Genomic DNA, 18,751 nt, shown 5'->3' on the forward strand with positions numbered 1-18,751 from the left:
TTTTTTCTGCAGGGCTTTCATTTTAATTGAATTTTTTTTAAGAGAGAACAGGAGAGATACAGTGACAGACTCCCACATGTGTCCTGACCAGGATCCACCCAGCAACCCCTGTCTGGGGTCAATGCTCTGCCCATCTGGGGCAGCTGGCAACCAAGCTATTTCTAGTGCCTGAGGCAGAGGCTTGTTAGAGCTATTGTCAGAGCCTGGGGCCAACAAGCCATGGCTGCAGGATGATAAGAGGGAGGGGGGGGGAGAGAGAGAGAGAGAGAGAGAAGGGGAAGGGGAAGGGGAAGGGGAAGGGGAAGGAGAGCGAAGCAGATGGTCACTTCTCCTGTGTGCTGTGACTGAAAAACCCACAACTTCCACATGCCAGGTCAAGGCTCTACTGCTGAGCCAACCATCCAGGGCTAAAAGATTTTATTTATTGATTTTACAGAAAGAAGAGTGAGAGTAAGAAGTATCAACTCACAGTTGCTTCACTTTAGTAGTTCATTGGTTGCTTGTCCTACGTGCCTTGACCAGGCAAGCCCAGGGATTCGAATTGGCAACCTCAGTATTCCAGGTCAACGCTCTATCCACTCACTACACCACCACAGACAGGCCAGGCCTATTGTTTTTTAACATGTGAAGGCATTATCATTTCAGAACATAAAAATTAATTTCAGCCTGGCCTGTGGTGGCGCAGTGGATAAAGCATCAACCTGGAACGCTGAGATCGCCAGTTTGAAACCCTGGGATTGCCTGCTCAAGGCACATATGGGAGTTGATTCTTCCTGCTCCTCTCCCTTCTCTCTCTCTCTCTCCCTCTCTCCTCTCTCTAAAATCAAAAAAAGAAAAAAAAATTAATTTCAAATGCTAAATCTATTGTTATAAAAAATATATATTAAAGCATAGACCATTATATACACAGTATAGGCCCAGTCTTTTTTTCTGGAAGACTCTACAAGACACTATTAACAGTGGTTATCTTTGGAAAGAGGATTATTTTTACAACAAAAAAATGAAATGCTGGCTTTCTCTTGCAAACGGAAAAAAGTTACTAAGTGGAGAAATAGTGTTTAAGTACATGCTGAGTAAAGGAATATAAATGGCTTTTTAATATAAACAGCAGTAAAGTCATAATTCGTGCTGTCTACACACACAAACAAATCCCACTCTGCTCGGGAGAGCATATCAGGTTTTTTTCCAGGCAGCAAGATCTGCATGGTAACTACTACCTCTGTGGCCATGTCAACTGAAGAACAGACCCAGAGGAGTTTGGGGAAAAGTAATGAATGAACTGAGCCTTCCCAGGCAAGCCGTGCTTCAAAAGGTGCTTCAAATTTGAGTGTTCCACCACAGTCCCTGTAAATTAATACTTTCCACAAATCCAAATGAAAGAGAATACGCTCAAATAGTATTAAGTGGTATTTTACTCTTAAGAACGTTTGCAAAAGCTTAAAACAATGCATCGAGGGTTGAAGCCAGCGACCTTCTGCAAATTTAGGGAAGTGACTTCCCCCAGGAAAGTGTTTTAAGGCACTTAATTACAACTGATCTTTATGCCTAACATGTGAAATGTCAGAATTCTTAGGGATCTAACTATAAAAGCACATAACAGATTGATGTGTAATCTTAAATGGGCAAATACACCTGGGTGATAAAACAAATTTGTTTTAAAATAAGGTAAATTGTTCTGGAAAAATGGACTGATTCGTCCTAAGAAGTCAAATATTAAGAAAAGCAAATGTGTCCGCAAAAGGACACTGGGTTGCGTTGTAGCTAGTTAGTGACCCTCTCTTGCTAATTTTGAAACAAAATGCCACACTTAATTAGCCAGCCAGATTCTCATCCTGCATGGGCCTGATGGAGAGAAATGACATTAAGAAAAAGGCTCCCTTAGGCTCTATTAGTGCCCTAATGAGGTGGTGGGGGAGGGGCGTGTTGGGATGGGGACAAGGCAGCCACTATTGCCACACAGCCTTCAAAAAGTACAAGATCTGGCCTCCTGAACAAATGTCGTGTTCTCAACTTCACACTGATTGTCAGGGGTATCTGGCCACAGCTATTCCTACAGGGTACTCTGCAGGAAACAAGTGTAGCAACACTCCACACATGCACAGCTGATTTAGCAACTCTTCCTAAGGTATGAATTACATCCAAGGCTGGGGAAATACACCCATAATATCACCTAACTGTTGTCAGTGATTTCATCACTAGCAACCAACGGATGGAAGGAATATTGATTTTTCAAGAGGGCAAAAAGGGGGGAGATTCTGCAAACTACACACTGGTGAAATTGACATCAACCCTTAAATAAGACCTTATAGCTTATTTCAGTTATTAAACACACAACTTTAGAAAAGAAGATCAATTTAGAAGCAAGCATGGGTTCACCAAACACAAGTCATTTCAGACAATAATTCCTTGAAAGGGAAACAGGAAATATCTAAGTTATAGCAAGCTGTTAAGTTCTCCCATTAAGTAGATGGAGAAATATGGGCTGGCCTGACCAGGCGGTGGCTCAGTGGACAGAGCGTCGAACTAGGGTGCGGAGGACCCAGTTTCGAATCCCCAAAGTCGCCAGCTTGAGCGCAGGCTCACCAGCTTGAGCGAGGGATCGCTGGCTTGATGCCCAAGGTCGCTGGCTTGAGCAAGGGGTCACGTGGTCTGCTGTAGCCCCACCCCCCAGTCAAGGCACATATGAGAAAGCAATCAATGAACAACTAAGGTGCTGCAATGAAGAATTGATGCTTCTCTCATCTCTCTCCCTTCCTGTCTGGCCCTATCTGTCCCTCTCTCTGTCTGTCCCTGTCACAAAAAATAAAAAGGTCAGTGAATCAATGTGGTGTGACTCGGTTGTCAGAAAAGCTAATGCAACCTAATGCTATGATAATGTAAGTCTAAGTAATATTCAGAACAAAGGAGGTGATAAGCTTACAACCCTTTGTGCTTGGGGCAGACCACACTGGAGTTGGCGTTCAAGATCGGGGACAACTCTTTATAAGAGGTTCCAGACAAACCTGGAGAGGGTTCAGATACAAATGGCCAGCATGGTGAGGAAACTTAAACCCACACACCATAAGAGAAATGGTCCAAGGACCAAGAGAATCCCATTTGGCAGAGAAAAGAGTGGTCTCCAGTTCTCTGAAGGCCGTTTAGTCTCCTGGGAGAGAATGGCTGATGTCAGAGATGCCTTTTCAGGAGGTGGTGGTGGGTTGCCGTCACTAGACATACTTCTGGAGAGGCTGGATGACCACTTTCGGGGCGTGTTGTCACAGGGTTAACATAGATAACTCTAGGACATCTATAGTTCTGCTTGCCCAGCATTCTTGTCCCCTCCCTCTGGCAACCCACCCTCATTTTCCTTAGTAAGCCACCCACCCTTCCTGACGCTCAGTCCACCTGGTTCATAGTCTCACTTCTGGCTACACAGATGTGGATGTGAGTCAGCTTTGGCCAGAGTATTACACACTCTGGCCCTGGTAACAGGTTCCGGGATGGGAGGAAGACCAAGCTGGCCACCTTCTGTAGGCGTACTGGGAGGACAGACAGCAAACACAGAGCTGCAAGTGGCCCTTATGTTGTCACTACAAGGAACTGCCTGCCAGAGGTCAGGGCCACACAGAGACAGCCCTTAAGGTGACCTACATCTACACTTCTCAGCAACAGGAGGCTGGGAAAGTTTCAAACTACAGACCTAGATAAAGGGAGAAAATATCGATAAGAAAAGGTTAGAAATATGGCAAGAAGGTAGACCCAGAGCCTGACCAGGTGGTGGCGCAGTGGATAGAGCGTCGGACTGGGATGCGGTAGGACCCAGGTTCGAGACCCCGAGGTGGCCAGCTTGAGCGCGGGCTCATATGGCTTGAGCAAAGAGCTCACCAGCTTGGACCCAAGGTCGCTGGCTCCAGCAGGGGGTTACTCGGTCTGCTGAAGGCCCGCGGTCAAGGCACATGTGAGAAAGCAATCAATGAACAACTAAGAAGTCGCAACGCGCAACGAGAAACTGATGATTGATGCTTCTCATCTCTCTCCGTTCCTGTCTGTCCCTGTCTATCTCTGCCTCTGTAAAAATAAATAAATAAATAAAAAATTAAAAAAAAAAAAGCCTTTAATAAAAAAAAAAAAAAAAAAAAAAGAAGGTAGACCCAGAGACAGAGAAAGTTTAAATGGAGGGGAACAAGAAATATATGGTATGGGAAACTATAGGTTAAGAGACTTTACAGACATGTAACAGGTAAACCTTATTGGGATTTAAGCAGACCAATTTAAAAAAAAAAAAAAGAAGAAGAAATTGGGAGCATCTGAATGCTGACTGGACATTTGCCATACTAAGGAATTACTGGATTTTTTAGGTATGATATGATATTGTGATTGTTTTCTTTTAAAGAGTTACTGAGTGAAATGTTTATTAAGGAAACAGATATGATGTCTGAGAGTGGCTACAATGTGATTCAGTGAGGAGTAGGTGGTGGTGTCCCTCAGTTTATGATCCTCTTATCTGGATGCTGGGTATATAACGGGTCACTGCACTATTTCCCCTACCCGTGTGATGTTTCAAGTCTTCCATAATAAAAAGTTAGAATAAAAAATGGCAGGAGCCTGACCTGTGGTGGCGCAGTGGATAAAGCGTCGACCTGGAAATGCTGAGGTTGCTGGTTCAAAACCCTGGGCTTGCCTGGTCAAGGCACATATGGGAGTTGATGCTTCCTGCTTCTCCCCCCCTTCTCTCTCTCTCTGTCTCTCCTCTCTCTCTCTCTCTCTCTGTCTTTCCCTCTCCTCTCTAAAATGAATAAATAAAAAAAAATAAAAATTAAAATTAAAAAAAAAAAAATGGCAGGAGAAATATGCACAAACCAGTGTCCCTCCCTCTCCTACTCTCTCTCAGCTCAAAAGTAAAAATAGAATCCATTCATTAAAACTGAGCACCCAATTAATTAGTCAAAGACAGGAGTGAGTCCTGAAACCAACAACTGACAAATAATTCTCCTCAGAAACTGAAGAGAAACCAGATTATGCGATAGGCAACTAGATGAAAGAACCAGGTGCTGAGGGTTGGGGTGGGGTGCGGGGGGGGGGGAGGGTACAAAGAAAAAAGCTGAAAATTCTCTTCTCCTATAATCTAAATAACCATAAAATATGGAATGAAATCCAAGTGCCTAGGGTAAACATTTAAAGAGCACTTGCAATGCACCACACACTGTTTTAGACACTTTTCAAATGTTAACTGATTTAACCCTTAACAATCCTGTAAGGTAGGTTCTGTCATCTCCACTTAACTGACTTCGAACTAGTGACACCCATTAGGTGACTTGCACCAAAGTCACATAGCTAGAAAGTGATGCAAACCCAGGAAACCCAGATCCAGCATCCATACTCATCCACTATGCAACAGATTTTAAATATTCACTTATAATAAAGGAGTCACTTTGAAGGTCTATGGATATAAATGCTTTAAGTTGCAGTCAAACACGTGCCCAAAGCTGAAAACGCTGCCCTCACACACACAGTCACTGCCATTCAGAGCCCAGAGGGTAATACTGTGATTCTTCCCTACTGCATGTTGTTCTACCCAATCTTTGTATTTCACATCAAACCCTGAAAAATGAGGAACAGATGAGGCAGTTGTGCTGTGAGCCACCACAATCAAAAGCAAACTGTCCTGACTTGATCTCGTTTAAAGGAGAAAAAAGGCCACATCTTCTGATTTTAAACAGACTAAATCCATTCAGATTTTTATCCCAGGGATACTGACCAAAAAAGACAAGAAACTGTAAAACCAATTCATCTGGATAAAATTCTCCTAGGAAAACAAAAAGGGAAACCCTATCCTTCAGACAGCAAAATTCACCACACCCTGTTTTATGACTATTCAACAATGAACCATGATGATAAAAGCACATTAACTGCAGAAACGTTATTTGAATTTACCTGTAATTGGTGTCTACCAATTGAAATAATCCAATGGGGAGTGGTTGATACGGAAGAGAAAGGAATGTGGAACTTGTGGCTTACATTTTTTTTTAATTCAGAGAGAGAGAAACATCAATTTGTTGCTCCACTTGTTTATGCATTCATTGGTTGATCATTGTATGTGCCCTGAGCAGGTACTGAACAGGCAACCTTGGCGTATCATGTCAATGTTCTAGCCAACCAAGCTACTCGTCCAGGGCCTTAAATTGGTTTGGCTTTTTTTTTTTTAAAGGACTTTCTGAAGAGTTAAGTCATAGGAAAACACATTGTATATCTGGCCCAAGAATTATGTCCAGCAAACAGAAAATTTATGTTTACTTTTCATCACAGATGCCACAGAACAAAGTTTTCATTACAGAGTTTCACCCCAGAATAACAGCACTCAGGCAACTTTCAATTACTATACTTCTTGCTTTGTCATAAAGCAGAAAGCACATGTTTGAAATTTCACTGAAGTTGGAACAGCAGTTTCTGAAAACCTCATAAAAGGGAGGACTGATCTAGTCCTAGGATCTCCGCAGGATACCTGAAGTTCAGTTTTGTCTCTGAACAAAAGCACTAAAGCAGACCACAGGCTTTGCGTAGGAGGAAGGGGGTGGGGGCACTTCACTGGCTGATCTAAAAAAGCCAAATCATTAAAAGGCACTTAAAAACCACATCCCCAGAAAGGCAGCAACAGAATAGAAGTTCTGGCTCTCCTGTCTTCCAAGCAACAGCAGATGCTTTAAGCAGTTAAACTACCTCTAGCTTACCATCATCCTTGATTGTGTATCATGTAACACAAATAATGATATTAAAAGCATCAAACAAAAAAACAAGTGAAAAAAAACTACCTCTAGCTTATTTCAGAGTCTATGCATATCTAGAGTGAATCCACACCATAAGCCATTTGTTAAAAAGAGAACTTTCAGCTCCCTCTTCTTCCATGGAGAGAGAATGTTTGATGTGAATGCTTTTTAAGATATAATGTCATAAACAGAAAGGACTGAGTTAAATTTAAGAGAGTTCAGCCGAGACCTTTCATCCAAAACTGTGACCCTGATCTCATAATCGGTTCTCTTTGCTTTAATTCTCCAACTCAGATATCCTCTGGAAAATTAAAACTCTTAATATCTACTGATTACTAGTTGCTGAAAGATGTAATACACATGCATTTGGAGTTCCTTAGGAGAAAGATGTGAGAGAAACACCAACTCTGTATGAAGTAAAAAAGCATAATAGACTATTTAATGGACTGATTTTTGACATTTCAAAAATAGAATGGAGTCTTTCCCTATTTTTAAGCACAGAATTACAGGGCAATGGAGCTACACACCCATTTGTTCATTTAAGTGCTCTTTAAAGCATTCGTTAAGAAACAAGCCTGACCAGGCGGTAGTATAGTAGATAGAGCACTGAACTGGGACACAGAGGACCCAGGTTTGGAACCCTGAGGTCGCCAGATTGAACACGAGCTCATTCGGCTTGAACCAGGGTCGCTGGCTTAACCAAGGGGTCACTCGCTCTGCTGTAGCCCCCCAGTCAAGGCACTTATGAGAAAGCAATCAATGAACAAATAAGGAGCTACAATGAAGAACTGATGTTTCTCATCTCTTTCCCTTCCAATCTGTCCCTCTCTCTGACTCTATCTGTTCAAAAAAAAAAAAAAAAAACACAAAAAGCCCACATACTGTGGGTATGTACAATCAGACAATTCAATTAAGGCTCAATTCTAATAGAATATTTTAAAATCAAGCTAAGTAATAGTGAAAGTGCACGTTTCAATTCACACGTGTGGAGACTACCATGCCTCCAAGTTACCAGTCTCAAAGTCACATGCCTGTTTTCTGGGATCCAATTCTCAGCACCTGAACACTGATTATCTTTACCTCCCTTTGGCTGGTTTCTGTTCTCGAGGAGTTTACCATTTAATGAAAAAGACAAAAAAGAAAAAGAAAAAGAAAATACAGGGCTGACCCGTGGTGGTGCAATGGATAAAGCATTGACCTGGAATGCTGAGGTCGCCGGTTTGAATCCCTGGGCTTGTCAAGGCCCATACCGGAGTTGATGCTTCCTGCTCCTCCCCCCTTTTCTCTCTCTCTCTCCTTTCTAAAACTAAATAAATAAAATCTAAAAAAAAATAAATAAAAGAAAAATACAAACAAAAACACAAAAGGTTAAATTGCTAGGATATCTGTGCACACAATCTATGGATGCTTAAAGAAGCATCCTACCCAGGAGGAAAAGAGACAGGAAAGCTTAGAGCAGGGAAATCAGGACTGAGTTTAGAAGTTCCAAACTCAGCCAGGCGGGAGGAGAGAGAACACTGCACAGGTGGGAGATGAGGGAGAAGTGACCAGGAGCATGCTCTACTGGACCTGACCCCAGAGACTCTGAACTACTGAAGAATGCATAAGCAGGAGGATAACGATCACAACAGTCTTTAGGGGCTTATCCTTCTGATCTGTAAATAGTCTAGAGCAGTGCTGATCAAGGTGGGTCCAGTGCCTGTCCAGTAGTTGTTGTAGTTGTTTCTTACTGGCTCAAGGCAACAGGCAAGTACAGAAACTGAGAATGAGCACTTAGAAACATTTACAGCAGCTCAACAGTACAGCAGCACCCAAGCTTGTGATCAATGGACTCGTCTTATTGAACAGGACAGAGACCAGCCTGTGTGTTGTCAACTCAGTGGGCAGTGGCAAGTGGTTCACGCTGTGTAGGAGTCATGTATGGTAAGGCCACTTGTATTGGTGAGGGACTGATTAGTAATTAAGAACTATAATTAACAATTAGCTGACTATAGACAGTTTGAGAAACTAGTCTACAGAATCAGTTTGGAGGTCAGCGCTGGAAGCAAGGAACCCCAGGAGAAGGCTGCTAGTACACAGTGGGCTCAATGAAACCTGAACTCAAGCAGTGATAGTTGGGAAGGGATGAAGAGAAAGGGTCAAAGTGGAGAGCAATTAAGGTGATCAAATAAACAAGATTCAGTGCCCTTTGCATGTGAAAGGTGGAAGAGAATCAAGGATGTCTCCTGAGACTCAAGAATTCTTATTTTCTTTAAAATAAAGGCAAGACAAGATGTAAAGCAACAGTATGCAAATGATTCATGAAAGTCAGGATCAGCAGAAAGATTCTAAATTCATTGCCATTTTCTTTGAGTGCCTTTGATTATAGCATAATGGTAAATTAATGAAATACAGAAAACTAAGCACCCTGGTGGTTAACCTCTGGGAATTCAGAGTGAAAACACATCCAGCCTGCGCTCTCCCTCTGAAATGATAACACGAAGGAAGGAGCCCAGTCTAGTTCAGAATGGGGCTGGCTGGAGCCCCAAGCTCTACCAGAAAAAAAGAAGACTCTCCCACCGAGGATCTTGTTCATTCCCCACCCCTGCTGTATACAACACAAAGCCTTCTTTCTCAAATTGTGCAGATACTAAAACAAGAACCCCTCCCCCCCAAAGGAAGAGTGATAAAAAGATCGTAAGGGAAAAAATAAAAGAAAACTAGAGTAGAATAAAATCAATGACCCTAACCTTAAAACCCACTGCTGCTTTTTCTCTGCGCTCCGGTTCACATTCCAACCCATATCAGAAAACAAATTGGCCCTGGCCGGTTGGCTCAGCGGTAGAGCGTCGGCCTGGCGTGCGGGGGATCCGGGTTCGATTCCAGGCCAGGGCACATAGGAGAAGCGCCCATTTGCTTCTCCACCCCCACCCCCTCCTTCCTCTCTGTCTCTCTCTTCCCCTCCCGCAGCCAAGGCTCCATTGGAACAAAGATGGCCCAGGCGCTGGGGATGGCTCCTTGGCCTCTGCCCCAGGCGCTAGAGTGGCTCTGGTCGCGGCAGAGCGACGCTGCAGAGGGGCAGAGCGTCGCCCCTGGTAGGCGTACCGGGTGGATCCCGGTCGGGCGCATGCGGGAGTCTGTCTGACTGTCTCTCCCCGTTTCCAGCTTCAGGGAAAAAAAAAAAAAAAAAAAGAAAACAAATTAATTAGCAAGAGCTGTGGACAGCTAGGCAGTGGGGCCTTTGCCGCTAACTGGAAGACAAGTATTGAACCTACGAAGGATACAAGTCTGAGCAAAGCTATCCTACAGCATTCCAGAGCTGAGAAGGGAGGCAGTCCCATGCTAGGGGATGAGGTTTCTTCTGCTCCAGATACCATACATAGTCCATTTCTTCCCAAGTGAAAAAGCAGCAATCCGCAACTGTCATGCTGCCCAGATTGAAGCAGCCCTCCGTGGAAGACATGCCTAATAGAAAGGCACACCACAAAACCATCACCATGCACAAAATTAATCCCTCACAAGAGGAGTGCCTTGTCATCTTAATCATCTTAAAGTTGTTAGCCTTTATAACAGTGGTCCCCAACCTTTTTTGGGCCACGGACTGGTTTAATGTCAGAAAATATTTTCACAGACGGGCCTTTAGGGTGGGACGGATAAATGTATCATGTGACTGAAACAAGCGTCAAGAGTGAGTCTTGGCCCTGGCCGGTTGGCTCAGCGGTAGAGCGTCCGCCTGGCGTGCAGGGGACCCAGGTTCGATTCCCAGCCAGGGCACATAGGAGAAGTGCCCATTTGCTTCTCCACCCCCCCTCCTTCCTCTCTGTCTCTCTCTTCCCCTCCCGCAGCCAAGGCTCCATTGGAGCAAAGATGGCCCAGGCGCTGCCCCAGGCGCTAGAGTGGCTCTGGTCACGGCAGAGCGACACCCCAGAGGGGCAGAGCATCGCCCCCTGGTGGGCGTGCCGGGTGGATCCCGGTGTAACAGAGGGAATCTGGTCATTTTTTTTAAATAAAACATCGTTCAGACTTAAATATAAATAAAACAGAAATAATGTAAGTTATTTATTCTTTCTCTACGGACTGGTACCAAATGGCCCACAGACCAGTACTGGTCCGCGGCCTGGGGGTTGGGGACCACTGCTTTATAATATCTAAGTTTCATTGATCTGCTATCTCTGTTTCTTTTTCTTTTCTTTTTTATTGATTTTAGAGAGAGGAAAGCAGAGAGATATAAACATTGGTTGATTCTTGTATGTGCCCTAACCGGGGATGAGACCCACAACCTCAGCGTATTGGGACGACGTTCTAACCAACTGAGCTATGCAGACAGGTGCTGTCTCTGTTTCGATGGCAAACAGAAGTATGAGGCTCAGTCACTATCAGTATTATTAGTATTTTAAGCAACAGTATTTTTTTAATAATCATTTGCTTTTGTTTCATTCTTCTAGGTCTTTCTACTCGATTATAATCTTTTCAAGAGCAACCCTTTCAACTGCTTAACCATATTCCCTTGTGTGCTTATAAAAGACCTTTGTTTGAAAAGTTAAAAAATACACCTAACAGCCTGACCAGCGGTGGCGCAGTAGATAGAGACTGCGATGCAGAGGACTCAGGTTCGATACCGACCCTGAGGTCACCAGTTTGAGCGTGGGCTCATCTGGCTTGAGCAAAGCTCACCAGCTTAGACCAAGGTCACTGGCTCAAGCAAGGGGTTACTCGGTCTGCTGTAGCCCCACAGTCAAGGCACATATGAGAAAGCAATCAATGAACAACTAAAGTATCGCAACGAAAAACTGATGATTGATGCTTCTCATCTCTCTCTGTTCCCGTCTGTCTGTCCGTATCTATCCCTCTCTCTGACTCTCTGTCTCTGTAAAAAAAAAAAACAAAAAAACACCTAACAGTTTTGCAATTCTATAATGTGATATATTCCAAAGGCTTAAGCTATCGCCTGAAGTACTAAATTTCATGACAATGTATTAATAAGCTTACAGAGCACATACAATATGCCAGGCATGTGTATATTATCTCGTGTAGTCTTTATAACAATCCTATAAAGCAGGCGCTATCATCATCTCCACTTTTCAGATGAAGAATCTGTGGCACATGTACAGTAACGTGCAAGGTCAGAGCTAATAAATGGCAGACCCAGAATCTAAACTCAGGCAGATGGACAAGAGTCCATATTTTTAGGCACTACACTAGACAGCTTCATTATGCAGGGAAGAAAAATGAGATTTGAAAATGCATTAAAAATAATGGAACAAGAAAAAAGCCTCTCAAGGAAAACTGCTCTTATTACTTTAATTGGATCCAAAGCCTGAAAACACAGTCAAGAGAGGGAGCCTTGCCCTAGCCAGGTCATTCAGTTGGTTAGAGTATCATCCTGATATACCAAGGTTGTGGGTTCGAACCTGGTCAGGGCACATATAAGAGTTAACCAATCAATGCATGACTAGGTGGAACAACAGGTCAATGTTTCTCTTGCAGACTCCTTATGTGGAAGGCAGTAAACCCCATGCCTTTTTACCACCTTTTACCATCTTAAAAGAAAGTGGTCTGTCAGTGTTGTAAAAATTATTCTCTTAGTGGCTAGGATATTTAGATTTAAAGGAGAAAGGGTTGGGAGAGATGGAGCTGTAAGACTGTTTGGGGTCCTGGACAGTTGCTCAGTCGATAGAGCACTGGCCCAGAGTATGGACATCCCAGATTCAATTCCTGGTCAGGGCACACAAAAGAAGAACTATCTGCTTTCTTCGCCTCCTTCTCCCCCTTCTCTCTCTCTTCTCCTCCCTCAACCTGTGGCTTAATTGGTTTGAGCATCAGCCCCAGGTGCTGAAGATAGCTTGGCTGGTCCGAGCATCAGCCTAAGGTGCTGAGGATGGCTCAGTTGATTCAAGTGTCAGCCCCAGATAGGGGCATCTAGGTGGATCCCAGTTGAGACAAATGCGAGAGTCTGTCTATCTCCCCTCTTCTCACTTTAAAAAAAGAGAAAGAACAAAAAACTGTTTGGGTTGGTACCAAATCTTGCTCCATCCAAAGAGCCAAAGGGATTCAGGTGAATTATAGGCCAAGCCTCTGATTTAGTCTGAACCAAAAGAGCCATGGAGAGCAAACATCCACAAGGGGTAGCAAGAAGATTCCACTTATTCCAGCTTCAACAAGTCGACTAGGGATGCTAGACCAGAGTTCCCTAACTCCTCCACTCTCCTGCTCTGACATTCTCTTCCCCTTTGTCAGGCAGAAAGTTCCAGAACCAAGCCAGGCCCCAGCAAACCTGTCTGTGCCCTCTGATATCAGCACACCCACACTGATCAAATGTTCTCCACCAGGCATCCAGCCAGGCAAAGCTGAGTCCTGTGGCTTTAAAACCAAAATCAGTCCTCTCCTCTGTGATGCTGAAGTAGATCCTGGAGATCAACTCTCGGTTCTGACAACTAAGTAACTTATCTAATGGGATAGACCACATCCCAAAAGTCCAAATCTTCACCACTTTCCAACTATTCATCACATTTTCTCTCTCCAGAAATCAGAAAAATGTCTACCAACAAAACAAAAACCAAATCTACCTTAAACAAGTCTAACTGCCTTAACTTCAGGATTATGTTGCCTTACAAAACTGCTCTTATAAATTCACCCAAAGTTCTATTATTGTCTAATTACAATTTCTATACAGCTATTTATTTGTGTGTGCTTGGAAGCCAAAAAAATGAAGCTTCAATTACTTCTGCACCTACCACTAAAGCAAGTTAAACAGGACAACCCTCTGTCAAGAATTTTTTTAAAAGATGCTGGAATTCTTTCATTTGTTTCCTCACAGCTCCAATCAAGGTGAGAGGAGCCAGGCAAAACGCAGGCTTAACATATATGGTCATCCCCAGACTTCCCTACTACATAAAAGGGGGAAATTAATAAAAGAAGAAAAAAAGAAATACCACACAGCATTTTCTTTCCCCACCACAATTTTTCAATTTTCTTTAGAGAAATGCCAGCCAATAACTAATTAGAACCATATCCTTTGTTTTCCCAATGGGAAGAAGTATACGAATGGTTTTAAAGAACAAATGTTAATGAGAACTTTAAAAAATTAGTAATCTGGAACGCTGGTTTCTCATCACTATAAAACAAAATTCTCTTCTTTAAAACTATTTTTATAGCTGGTGAAATACAGACAGGGTCCAACAACAAGATCAGTGTTCATGTACCCAACACCCTGAACTGGGGGTGCCCTGACTGTTCTTACCATGGAACTGGCATCACAAGCTCACAGACTTCTAACCACCCCAATTTCAAACAAGACAGACAAAAACTCAAAATTATAGAAAAGGTGTTTGTTTTACATCTCTTTGGTTTCAAAAGGGAAAATAACTCCCTTAAGAATGAATGGATGGCCTGACCTATGGTGGCACAGGGGATAAAGTGTCAACCTGGAATGTTGAGGTCGCCAGTTCAAAACCCTGGGCTTGCCTGGTCAAGGCACATACAGGAAGCAACTACTATGAGTTGATGCTTCCTGCTTCCCCACACATTCTAAAAAATCAACAAATTTAAAAAAAAAATTTTAAACAAAAGTGAGTGGATGGGCCTGGCCAGCTGGCTCAAGTGGTAGAATGTCAGTCTGGTGTATGGAAGTCCTGGGTTCCATTCCCGGCCAGGGCACACAGGATAAGTGACCATCTGCTTCTCCACCCACCCCCCTCTGGCTTCTCTCTGTCTCTCTCTCTTCCCCTCCTGCAGCCAAGGCTAGATGGAGTGAACTGGCCCCAGGGACTGAGGAAGGTTCCATGGCACCAGCCTCAGGCGCTAGGAAGAGTTAGGTTGCTGAGAAATGGAGCAAAACCTCAAACGGGAAGAGCATCACCCCCTAGTGGGCTTGCCAGTGGATCCCAGTCCCAGGGCATGCTGGAGTCTGTCTCTCTGCCTCCCCTCCTCTCACCGAATTAAAAAAAAAAAAGTGAGTGCACGGCTTTTGTAATTTCCAGGAGTATGTTTTCCATAAGAAACACAGCTGGAGCCTTTTTACCTGGTTATATCACCTCAAATAAGAATGTTTCTGGCATAAGATCTTGAGTTGCCTAGTCATGAACATCCGAGAACAGAAATTGAACCTGTTTTAGAGAACAAAGTAAACAGAAACACTCTGAGCAAAAAATAAAATTTTTAAATGCTAACACACCATGGTTTGGGCATGTACAGCATTCTGAACTACATTCTCTTTTTATTTTATTTATTTATTTTTAGAGAGGAGAGACAGAGAGAGAGAAGGGGGGAGGAGCAGGAAGCATCAACTCCCATATGTGCCTTGACCAGGCAAGCCCAGGGTTTCGAACTGGCGACCTCAGCATTTCCAGGTCGACGCTTTATCCACTGCGCCACCACAGGTCAGGCTGAACTACATTCTCAAATGAGGGTCTGCCCTGTGTCATCCAGACGCTCTTCCTGATGAAATTAGCAGGTCCAGGTTGGGGACACAGACCACTTTTTTGTGTACAAAGAGGACTGGCCAGGGCATAAAGAACCAGGGCATGGCCTATGTCATATCAAATATTCTTCTTTTTCGAAAAAAAGCTTTAAGCATTTGTAAAACATCTCAACTTGCTCCATATTTTTACTATCCAGCAAGTTTATTTCCCCCACTGTGAAAATCACAACAGGACTTAGGTATGTCACATTTTACCATCACTGTATGTTTGCAAAAGCTGGAAGACACTGGCGTTGCCCAATAAGGGCATTATTTTACACAGACTTTGGTGTACAATAGAAACTGCCATAATGATGAAAGTATTATTTGGTAAATCACTTTCTGAACATTATTCCTCCCCAAAAAGCCTATAAAAACAACCACTAAAGAAAACCAAGGAATCCATGTTGTAAAGCAAAAAAGAACTAGTCATTCATAGTAACGTACTATCAAAAGTATAAATCAAAGATGGGCAAAATCACCTTAAAAGTAGTTAAAATGCCAAGTTTTGCCTCTGTGTAGTTAGTGAGACCATGTTTTTCCAGGATTACATGTACAACTGTACTTGTTAAACTGTATTTCATACTTAAATCCCAAGTCTGTACCTTACACTACTTCAGGATGGATGACTTACTAGAGACATTCAGGGTCACAGTATAAGCCTTTTGCTCTCACTAAATCTAAATCATGCTTCTCAACAAGACTATAAAAGAAACACATGGCATGCCTTTACCATCCTCCCTAGAGGAACCTAAAGGCCCTCAGAATAGCCCTTCTCCTGTCCATAAACTTTGATTCTCCTCAGAAAGGGAAGGGGCTGAATTCACAAGTTGCAGACTAATCAAGCAAGAGCACCCACAAACTTATTGTTTTCATTCATGACAAAATTTCCTGAATTTGTTTTATTAAAAAAGAGATTTTCATCCAACAGATCCAGTCATAAACCCAAACTAACTTCAGCAGCAACCTAAGAGGAATGAGAAGTTGACAGCGAAAGTATAAATTTCCCCCAAATCTTCGTTCCTCCCGTCAATCTGCACCTAGGATCAGTTCAGCATTTAATTCGAAGCATGCCAAGACGACCGTGGCCCACCAACCAAGCAACTAAACTCTACAAGGACGGGTCCGTTCCTGTGCCTGGAAGGCATCTAAGGAGGTTGGCTGGACAGCTAGACAATGAAAAGCCACTAGATCAGCCCGGGGAGCAGAGAGTGTGGGAAAATGAGAGAAGTGTGTTCCCTTCTTGCCCCATGCCACGGTCAGCGGCCGCCTCCCTCCACAGTCAGGGGCGCAGGACGGTCTGGCCTCGGCCTTGGGGTCTAGGGTCCCGGGTGACGGAGCCCCAGAAAGGCAGATCTCTTTCGAAAAGAAAGGACACTTCCTGGTTTGGGCATTATGGGTAGGGGGCTAGCGCCCTCCCCCACCCACTACAGGTAGTTATCTGCGAGGAGTCCAGTGGCTGCGGGAAGGAAGCGGCCTTCCCCCGCACCTCTGGCCGGCCGTAGGGGGCACGGACCCCCAGCACAGCCACCCCGCCGGGAAGCACCCAACTTGTGGGGACAGGACTCTCCTCAGAATGCAAGCCGGAGTGGGGGGACGAAGGGTATCAAACTTTTCCCCCGCAGGCGTGGCCTGGCACAGGAACCGAGGAGTTGCCGCGGGAGTCCCAACCCGGCGGGGTCCCAAGATGGGGGTGGGCACAGAGAAAGGGGACACTGAGGGACAAGAAGAGAAACGCGTGCAAAGATGGAGGACGGGGCAGAAGGGACAGCGAGCTGGGTTGGCGAGCGGGGGTCGGCGAGGACCAGCCTCCGGGGAATGCGCGGGGTGCGCTCCCAGGCCGGGGGCGCGGATAAGGCCCGCGCCGCTCACCTTCCTGTGCTTCTCCTTGTAGGGCAGCGCCAGCCATGGCATGTCCCGCACGAAGTCCTGCCACTGCCTCTGGTCCTGGTCCGAGGACACGAAGACAATCTCCAGGGGGCGCCGCAGCTCCGGCTCCGCAGCCGCCCCGGCCCCGGGTCCCGGTCCCGGTCCCACCCCCGGCCCGGCCCCAGCCCCCGGCCCGGCCGCCGCGTCCCCCCGCAGGCGGCCGTAGAAAGCGGCCAGGCTGGCGCTGAGCTGCGCGCAGGGGGCGCTCAGGCTGCAGCCGAAGTAGAGCCCCAGCAGAGAGATGCCGCGGGCGCCCAGAGAGTGCACGTCCACCTCCTCGCCGCCGCCCGTCACCAGCTTCTCGCCGAGCAGCTCCTCTAGGAAACCCGACATCCTGGCCCACCGCAGCCCCGGCCTGCGGACGTGCAGGCGGCGGCGACCCCGCTCCCTCGGTCGGCGCGGCGGACGGAGGCGGCAGCAGCAGCGGCGGCTAGAGGAGAGCCCCGCCCACACAGGCCCGCCCACGCCACGCCCCCTCCGGTCTGTCCTCGCCACGCCCCCTCCGTGGTTGTCCCAGGCCGCGCGGTTCGCCCGGGCACTAGCCCCAGCAGCTGGGACACGGGACGCCGGCGTCCACCGTAGGGCCAAAGTGTTCGGGAAACAGGCCTGGCGTAGAAGCTGACCAGACACCCACCGCTCCTACCGGGGCCTAAGTGAAGAAAGACCGGTCTGCCCAACCCTCCTTTCCGATGCTGCTGGACTTGGCTTCACCCCTCCCGTCATTTCCTCTCCCCAAATTCTCAGTTCTCTCGGTACTTCTCCAAAGATTCCCGAGTTCTCTTACCCTTCCTTATTTCTCCCCCTCCTCTCTCTCACCCTACACAAAACCTAACCCTTAAGCCATTTTGTACCCCACTAACTTCTCATAAAGCTTATAGGATTTACCACCCTAATGACACAAGTATCTTTTTCTCAGGCTAGGTCTTGCTCGGCACTTACTTCTGTGTGTATGTTTTGTATTCTCTACTATAAGAGGATTGGAGGGTGCCACCTCTTATATTTCTTGTGTAGTTTCTGATCTGGTTCTAGGCACACGTGAGGGAATCCATAATATTAAGGAAGGAAGTCCCCCCCTTGAACCAAGAAGCTTCAGGGACACTTTATGTTTTAGGCCAAGCATTCAGAGAGATTGTAAAGGACACCTTTGTAATTGTATGGCTTGTACTGTTACTGTAATGTACTTCATTCCCTGCATTGGAATGCCTGTGGTGTAGATAGCAAAGCAAGCAAAAGGGGTAAAATGTTGGCCAAATAATTTTGTAAATATGATTTTTATACTTGTGTGTGATTTACAATGAGGGCTAGGCAACACCAGCTAAAAATGGTCAGTGAAGTTACAGATTGCCTTTCTGCTTGGGAAGGGCTATTATTTTGCTAATGAAGAGGTTTTCTTTCTTTTTTTTAAGATTGTATTTATTCATTATAGAGAGGAGACAGAGAGAGAGAGAGAGAGAGAGAGAGAGAGAGAGAAGGGGGGAGGAGCAGGAAGCATCAACTCCCAAATGTGCCTTTGACCAGGCAAGCCCAGGGTTTTGAACCGGCAACCTCAGCATTTCCAGGTTGACGCTTTATCCACTGCGCCACCACAGGTCAGGCCTAATGGAGAGATTTCATACTAGAAAGTTCCAAAGAAAGAAGGAGG

General features: G+C 45.2%; 1 protein-coding gene across 1 annotated transcript in view; it reads right to left on the reverse strand.

The window, feature by feature from the left end:
• NXN (nucleoredoxin) overlaps positions 1–17,543 on the reverse strand; it is a 179,105-nt gene extending 161,562 nt beyond the window's left edge. The window contains exon 1 of the mRNA XM_066263098.1: positions 17,053–17,543. Coding sequence (XP_066119195.1) covers positions 17,053–17,442 — 390 coding nt within the window. The 5' untranslated portion in view covers positions 17,443–17,543. The remainder of the gene's footprint in view (positions 1–17,052) is intronic.
• Between the last annotated feature and the right edge of the window lie 1,208 nt (positions 17,544–18,751).

This window comes from Saccopteryx bilineata, chromosome 2 (genome assembly GCF_036850765.1).
Source record: "Saccopteryx bilineata isolate mSacBil1 chromosome 2, mSacBil1_pri_phased_curated, whole genome shotgun sequence".
Taxonomy (NCBI): Eukaryota; Metazoa; Chordata; class Mammalia; order Chiroptera; family Emballonuridae; genus Saccopteryx; species Saccopteryx bilineata.